Source organism: Cyprinus carpio, chromosome B12 (genome assembly GCF_018340385.1).
Source record: "Cyprinus carpio isolate SPL01 chromosome B12, ASM1834038v1, whole genome shotgun sequence".
Taxonomy (NCBI): Eukaryota; Metazoa; Chordata; class Actinopteri; order Cypriniformes; family Cyprinidae; genus Cyprinus; species Cyprinus carpio.
The window spans coordinates 1,920,216-1,928,434 of NC_056608.1; the positions used below are offsets into that span (position 1 = coordinate 1,920,216).

Below are 8,219 nucleotides of genomic sequence, written 5' to 3' on the forward strand. Positions count from 1 at the left end.
AAGAGCAGCTCGACTGTGTTTATTGTCCCGCCAGCAGCAGCGCAGCTGAACAGTTCCCTTTCAGTCTTGCGATGCAATTGTGTCCTAAGTCTGCCTCCTGCTGGCGGGGAGACCCAGTGCTTCCTTCCCGGGCCTATAGGCATTCGTCTGGTCTAACCGGCAGTGCCTATATGGTTTGCGGGGAAGCTGCTTCCACCTTACTTGCTATGGCGTTACTGCAGGTGCACCAGGCCAAGGCACTGAAGGACCTGCACGAGGATGGTCACGATCCAAAAGTTCTGAAAAAAACTCTGAACCGCCACTGACCTCACGCTCTGAGCGACGAAGGTCACCGCGCGTTCTCTGGGTCATGCAATGTCCACGCTTGTGGTCCAGGAGCGCCATCTCTGGCTGACTCTGGTTGAAATGAGGGACACTGACAAAGATCAGTTCCTTAATGCCCCTGTGTCCCAGACCGGCCTCTTCGGTGACGTGTTTGAGAACCTGCCCCAGCAGTTCTCGGCTGCACGGGAGCAGACTGAGGTGGTCCAACCTTCTGCCCGGCGGGCAGCTGCTGCCTCCACCCGGACGCAGCTCCCCAGTCTGCTCGTCGCTGAGGGCGGGCCCCTGCGTCCATCCCAGCTCCCGCACCGCATCCGCAGCAGCCTTCAGCAAGTGGCGCTATAGAGCTAGGCGTAGGCAGGCCACCCCCACCTCTCCTGGCCCACGTCAAACCTGGCGGTGAGCGGAGGAGCAAGAGGCCCCGGGACGGGTGACCCAGAGAGAGGTAGCTGCTTTCTGGGGAATGGTGAAAGCACCTTTCCCTCCCCTGGAGGAGGGCCAGGTGGAGAATCTGGAAATCTTGACGAGAGAGCGGTTTTCTCTATCTCTGGGTCCCAGAAGGGCAGGGAGAGTTGTGGACGGCCAAGCGCCGGACCTCACTCATCCTCCTCCTTCGCCAGATGGCAGCAGCAGGTGGTTTGAGAGCGTCAACGAAGGCCCCACTCACGCACCCTCCACCAACCTGTGGAACCAGGTGAGGCTTGCACCCCACACTCACACCCCTCTCCGGTCCGCTCACAAGCTGCCCGAGTTGGGTCCCCGTGTTCCACCTCGCTGCCCCACTGTGGGTACGGCTGTGGTTCCACTGGTCCCGCTTGTAGGTTTCTAAGCACCTGGTCAGCGCTACCCAGCCTGTCTCACTGGCTTCTGCGGACCATCAGCCTCGGCTATGCAATTCAGTTCAGCTGTATCCGCTTCACTACAGTGAAAGCGTCCGATGCCCCTGTTCTGCGGGTAGAGATCGCAGTCCTACTGGCGAAGGACGCAATAGAGTCGGTCCCTTCAGCCGATATGAGGACGGGGTTTTACAGCCCTTACTTCATTGTACCCAAGAAAGGCGGTGGGTTACGACCGATCTTGGATCTCTGAGTTTTGAACCGGGCCCTTCATCGGCTACGTTCAAGATGTTGACGAAGATACACATCTTCGGGGTGCGTTCGTCCACGAGATTGGTTTGCAGCAATTGACCTGAAGGACGCGTACTTTCATGTATCGATCCTTCCGCGCCACACACCTTTTCTGCAGTTTGCGTTTAAAGGACGGGCATATCAGTACAAGGTCCTGCCCTTCTGGCTGTCCCCTCAGAGAACAGGGTGTTCGCATTCTCAACTATCTAGATGATTGGCTGATACTAGCACAATCTCCGGATCAGTTGTGCGAGCCCAGGGACCTGGTGCTCCGGCACCTCAGCCTGTTGGGCTTTTGGGTCAACTGGGAAAAGAGCAAACTCTCGCCTATGCAGAGGATCTCTTTTCTCGGTATGGAGTTGGATTCAGTCGAACAGACAGTACACCTCACAGAGGAATGTGCGCGGTCGGTGTTAGCCTGCTTGAATACATTCAAGGGCAGGACAGTGGTCCCACTGAAACTTTTTCAGAGGCTCCTGGGGCATATGGTGGCTGCAGCGGCACTTACACCGCTCGGGCTGTTACATATGAGACCGCTCCAGCACTGGCTTTATGGCCAAGTCCTGAGGTGGGCGTGGAAGTGCGGCACTCACCGGGTTCAAGTTACATGGGCCTGTCGCCAAACCCTCACCCCGTGGTCAGATCTTGCATTTCTGCGGGCAGGGGTCCATCTAGAGCAGATCTCCGGGTATGCTGTGGTTTACACGGATACCTCCACCACTGGCTGGGGGGTCACGACCAACGGGCATTCAGTCTCAGGGGTTTGGACGGGCCGCCGTTGCACATCAATTGCCTAGAGTTGTTAGCAGTGTGCCTTGCCTTGAACCGTTTCAAAGGTCACATATGAGGCAAGCATGTGTTGGTCCAAACGGACAACATAGCAACCGTTGCGTACATCAACTGACAAGGTGGTCTGCACTCCCGTCGCATGTCGCAACTCGCCCGCCACCTCCTCCTTTGGAGTCGGAAGGTTCTGAGGTCACTTCGTGCTGTTCACATTCCGGGCCTGCTCAACCGTACAGCCGACGAGTTGCTCCCGGGAGAATGGCGACTCCATCTGATTTGGAGACGGTTCGGAGCCGCTCAGGTAGACCTGTTTGCTTCTCCAGAGACCTCTCACTGCCATTCGTTCTACTCCCTGGCCGAGGGGACACTCGGCATGGACGCACTGGCACACAGCTGGCCGCAGGGCCTACGCAAATATGCGTTTCCCCCAGTGAGCCTTCTCGCACAGACACTGTGCAAAATCCGGGAGGACGAATAGCAAGTCTTGCTAGTGGCGCCGTATTGGGCCACTCAGACCTGGTTCCCCAAACTATTGCTCCTCGCGACAGCCCCTCCTTGGCCAATCCCTCTGAAAAGGATTTACTGACTCAGGGACGGGGCACCATTTGGCACCCACATCCAGACCTTTGGAAACTCCATGTCTGGTCCCTGGACGGGACGCAGAGGTTCTAGGTGACCTACCCCAGGAGGTAGTGAACACCATCACTTCGGCAAAAGCACCGTCTACGAGACACGCTTACACCTTGAAGTGGAACCTGTTCGTCGAGTGGTGTTCTTCTCGCCGAGAGGACCCCTGAAGATGCCCGATTGCGGTCGTGCTTTCCTTTCTGCAGCAAGGGCTGGAGCGAAGGCTGTCTCCCTCCACCCTCAAGGTCCAGGTTGCTGCTATTGCTGCATACCATGACCCCGTGAATGGGAAGTCTTTAGGTAAGCATGACCTCGTCATCAGGTTCCTTAGAGGGGCAAGGAGGTTTGAGTTTAGGCTAGCTGACTCCCAGGTAATCCTGAGGCCTCGGCCCGGCTATGTGACTAGGTTCCCACTACACCCTACAAAGACCAAGTGGTAAACCTGTAAGCGCTGCCCCTGGAGGAGGCAGAACCAGCCCTAACTTTGCTCTGTCCCGTCCGAGCATTGAGATGCTACGTAGACCAGACACAAAGCTTCAGGACCTCAGACCAGCTCTTTGTCTGTTACGGAGGCCGGCAGTAGGGGAATGCCGTCTCTAAGCAGAGGATGGCCCACTGGATTGTGGATGCCATAACCCTGGCTTATCAGGCACAGGGTGTGCCCTGCCCGTTCAGGTTAGAACTAGAAGTGTTGCATCCTCCTGGGCACTGGCTCGTGGTGCCTCGCTGACAGACATTTGCAGAGCTGCGGGCTGGGCAACCCCTAACACGTTCGCTAGGTTCTATAGCCTTCATGTAGAGCTGGTATCCTCCTGTGTTCTCACCTCAAACGGGTAGTGGCACAGAAAGGCCCCGGTTAGTGTCGGCTTGCTAAAACTGCTCCAGAGTGTCCGTATTTTAGACCCTGTTGAGATCCTCCATCACCCTAGGCAGCTGGACGTGGCGGAACGTCCAGCGCCAGGCCTTCATGATGAATCCATGAGAACCGTGGAAGGCTGGGTTCCATATTGAGACCTAAGCGGTACTCGTATGCATATAGTCCACAGTATAGCCTTAGAGCCCGTGTTTCCCTGGCAGACTTCTGCCTTCCCAAGAGGGTTTGAATCACCTCAGATTTCTCCATATACACCTAAACGGATGCTATATGTGTATTTGCTTCCAAAAACTCCTTCGGGAAGGATGGGGCTTCTGTAGTGTCCCTGTTCCAAGCGGAACGGGTACGTTTTCCCAGTGTTATCCAGTCTCACCCAGTGAGGTAGTGCTTTGACAATGGTGAGTAGAACTACTTGTTCCAAGCCCCGGCCTACACCTAATAAGGGCGCAGGCGGCTCACACAGGGCACTGGAAGGGGCAGCACCCATGGCGCTTTGGTAGGGATCCCAATTAGTCGTTCACTGACGTGACATCGAGAGTGACTGACTGAAAGCGAACGTCTAGTTACGTATGGTAACCCTGAAGTAGGGAACAGAGACGTCATGTCTCGTTGCCATGGTTGCTGTACCACCGGCTCCTCAGCGAAAACCTGGTATACATTGCATCTGCTGCCTTACTATACTCACGCTGTGATCAGCAGCAGCTGGATGCAATAATTGCATGCCAATGTGCATTGGCTCGTTTAGTTTACACTCTTATCAAAGCGATATCCCAATTAGTCGGTCACCGACTTGACATCTCTGTCCCCTCCTTCACCGTTCTCCGTTCAAATACACGCAATAAGCTCAAGCATGCTGCAAAGCACTGGCAAAAGTAATTACCATAAATGTGACGGGGAATTAGAAAGGAGATATTTGAATTATTTAATAATAGTGTTTTCTGAGTCTGTGTCTCAAGGATGAAGTTGCCAATCCTGACTCGCCATCTCATTAGACGCACCTTTAGAGAAGTGCATCTTTACGGATTATGATTATAATTAAAGAGTTTTTGTTTTCGAATTGTTTTATTTCATTAAGTAATCATTTAAAGCTTTCTATAGATATATTTATCATGTCTGTGAGGCATGTTTTCACTGAGGTTCGGTTCATTTTTGTACTCCTGTTAAAGACGAGATGCGGAAAGCACATCGTGTTTGCTTTCTTTATTTTATAAAAGCACAACGTTTTGTTGATATTGTGAGTGCACACACACAAAAAAAGACCCTTTGCAGTTACGAATGATGTATTACTCTTACCTCTATGTGCAAAAATTATGGCATATCCACTGAAAAGTAATGCAAGTGATCACGCTGGCGTCTCCATGTCCTGAAGCGTCTCCGCACAAACTACTGGATATAGCGCAGATTTATCTAGGTCTAACGTTTAAACATTGTTATATGCTTGAACTGTTTTATATCTATAGATTTTATTTTAGGCGAGTCGTGATGATTTGAGAAGGCTAAACTGATCAAACATTGGCTCAATCTCTAATGCTGGCCGCTTGGTCGTTACTTTAAAAACAAACAAACAAACAAACAAAAAAACTAAAAGTTATATTTAACAAACCAAAAATGCTACAAACATTTTTCTAAATTAACTTAATTAAAAAACAAACGAAATACAATCACTTTGCTATTACATACTAAACTTAACTATTTTAGCGGAGACAGTAGTATAAGCGGTTTAGGGACTGTTTAGCTGTTCAGATCAGACACTAGAGCATCCCTACATTCAGACACAGTGGAAGATCTGATAAGAATCAGTGTAGGGGGGGCAAGTCTGGAAGATTTTGATGCTAGAGAGAGTGTGGCCAGCTGGTTTAGCCAACGCCAAAGATCAAGAAGGCCAAACTCCAGGAGTTGGCCATCCGAGGGGCATGTGACTGCAATGGAGGATAGTCCATAAGACATTGAGCTATGAGATATTCAGTTTGAAGCTTTTAAAACACTTAATTTAGATTTTCTTTTTATTTCATTTATCTTGAGATGTTTTAAGTTTAAATTTCAGCTCAGTGAAGCACTTTAAGCACAAACACTTTTTTCAGTAAGTTACCTTTCTTGTAGAATTGTGCTTCAAATAAAGAACTTTATGTTGACCAGATTGTTAGTTAATAATTTACAAGTCAATATTGCCTATACGGACAGCGATTTAAAAAAAAAAGTGAACTTGTAAAACTGTGGTGTTAAATGCGATGCGGTCGAAAATTTTGTGCTGGTGCACCCAAGAAAAAAAGTTAGGCGCACCAGTGCAAAAAGTTAGTCTAGAGCCCTGTGTATACAGATCAGATGGTCACTGCAGTCACCTGGATCCAACCTGTTGATCAGAAGGTTTCCACATCTGGCCATGTACAGTAATTGCACTCATTTGCAAAACTCGATCAAGGCAAAGTTCTTTCATTTTTGTCAAGTCGTGCTACGCCTCTCATGTCCTAGTAGACATGGTGTAAAGGTGCGATCACATTTACTGTTGCTCTGCGAAAACCTATTAATCTATTAACACTTCAATACAGTGTTCACCAACAGAAAGCTGGTTAATTTGAAAGTGACTTCTATGTGAACTGTGCTTTACTACTGACAACAGACCATGTGACCACACAAACTTACAAAGTTGTCAGAGGCTCTTCTGAAAAAGAAAAAAAATATGCATCACCATCTGTTTATATTTTTTTAATAATAATCCACATTCATCAACATTTCAAATGCATTTATATTTATACAACCCCCCCCCCCCCCCCCCCCCCCCCCCCCCCCCCCCCCCCCCCCCCCCCCCCCAAAAAAAAACCTAACAAATTACAAATGTACCCTTGTCGATAACGGACTTTGCGTTATGGAAGCAACTGCGTTTTCCATTTCAAAAATAGTAATTAGATGCAAGCAGCACTTGGGTTTCTGGATAAAACGAACAAAAACTCCAATATACTGCAGAATTACAGAGCATATTCACCATCAACAATCTGAAGTACAGATTTCATATAACCGTAGAATTCTGGTCATTTAAATGCCAGCTGGTTTTGAAGAAAGACATCTCATCCTAAACCTTCTTCTAATCTGACTTACATTTACTATTCGCATTTGTGCAGTGAACCTTAATGCACTACTCTACACTTCATAGAACAGAAGGCAGAGAAAGCCAAAAAAGAAAGAAAGGAACAAAGTGAATCTATCATTACAAGAGTTTTAGACAGCAGTCATTTATTCATATCAACAAGTCACCATTTTCAATGGTTCTCTTACATCCAGCTTGTGTTTTACAAAAAAAAAAAAAAAAAAAATCAATTATCTCCTTTTCAATCTGCCTTGATTACCAACTGCTTTACAATTGAAAAATACATAGCTACTGAGAAAACATGACAAGGACCAACCCAAACATCCAAATTTCCTCTCACCCGCCCTGACCTGTTCATCTACGGGTGGAGGAAGAAGCTACAAATCAAACTGGTGTCAGCAGAGGGTGAAGCATACTGAAATCCAAAGTGCTTTCAGGGAGGCTGAGAGGATCGGGGGTCTAGCGGTCCATCTTGAAATGTCTCTGAAGGGAGGGAAGATCTTGACGGTGGACGGCCAGCGGTCTCAGAACCTCAGATGGGACTTGTGTTTGACCATGTATCTGTAGAGGAGATGAAGGGGATAATGAGCTACTGTATATAACGCTATCGAGATTACTATTAGGGTTGGAAAATACATTGTTTCATTGCTCAAGTATTTAATGAACCAGGGACAGGTTCACATGATAAACTTCAAAAGACTACACAACGATCAAAGATGTACATCTGTAGGATATTCACAGAGCTGCAATCCTGACCTGTCTAGTGTTTCCCAGAAGCGGAGGAAGACGGGCCGGTCCAGATGTCGTTTGTGGTGGCTCAGCTCCAGCACAGTCACGTCCCACTTCTGCACGTTTGGGTCCATCCGTGCCTCGTCATACTTCAGGTGAAAAGCTCGGACTAAAAGAACATAAGCATGAAATGAAACACACTCTTGCCTATTGTAAATATATTGTAAATAATGTGCTGCGTTCTCCCTGACCAAACTCACTTTTGGCAAATATATCCACGGGGGATCCATCAGGCAGCAGCCACGGCCAGCCCTTGAACTGCCAGGCAGGACCCTGGACGAAGACTGCCACTACACGATCCCTGCGAACAAACAACGACAAAATCTCAAACTGACTGGTTAGGCCCGAGTTTTTACCTATGAGGAGCATTCAAAATCGGTAATTTGAGGTTGCTATTTTCAGTTTTGGGGGGTGAAAGCATTGACAAAACAGTGGCATTTGATTAGCGATTCTCCGATGCCACGTTTGACTGTGAGCGTCTATTTCGTGAAAACAACATGGATAAACTTCAACAGCTAAACAAGTCTGCTGTCAGAATTCTAGATCTAATCTGACAACATTGCTTTCTCAATTTTAATTGAGAGCTTTGAAACTTTTGTTATAAGTCTTATAA

General features: G+C 48.5%; 1 protein-coding gene across 1 annotated transcript; it reads right to left on the bottom strand.

The window, feature by feature from the left end:
• Nucleotides 1–6,932: 6,932 nt before the first annotated feature.
• LOC109110561 (parafibromin-like) lies at nucleotides 6,933–7,990 on the bottom strand. The gene is made up of 3 exons (XM_042734926.1): nucleotides 7,807–7,990; nucleotides 7,574–7,715; nucleotides 6,933–7,378 (listed from the first exon to the last, which is right to left on the bottom strand). The coding sequence occupies exons 1-3, from the start codon at nucleotides 7,973–7,975 to the stop codon at nucleotides 7,342–7,344; spliced, it is 348 nt and encodes a 115-aa protein (XP_042590860.1). The 5' UTR covers nucleotides 7,976–7,990; the 3' UTR covers nucleotides 6,933–7,341.
• Between the last annotated feature and the right edge of the window lie 229 nt (nucleotides 7,991–8,219).

Excerpts from the sequence above, each read along its gene's own strand:
- LOC109110561 (XM_042734926.1), bottom strand. The coding sequence starts at position 7,975 with ATGCTCCTCATAGGTAAAAACTCGGGCCTAACCAGTCAGTTTGAGATT. Across the intron at positions 7,716-7,806 it reads CGTGGATATATTTGCCAAAA|TCCGAGCTTTTCACCTGAAG; the intron begins GTGAGTTTGGTC and ends ATGTTCTTTTAG. Across the intron at positions 7,379-7,573 it reads TTCTGGGAAACACTAGACAG|ATACATGGTCAAACACAAGT; the intron begins GTCAGGATTGCA and ends TCTCCTCTACAG.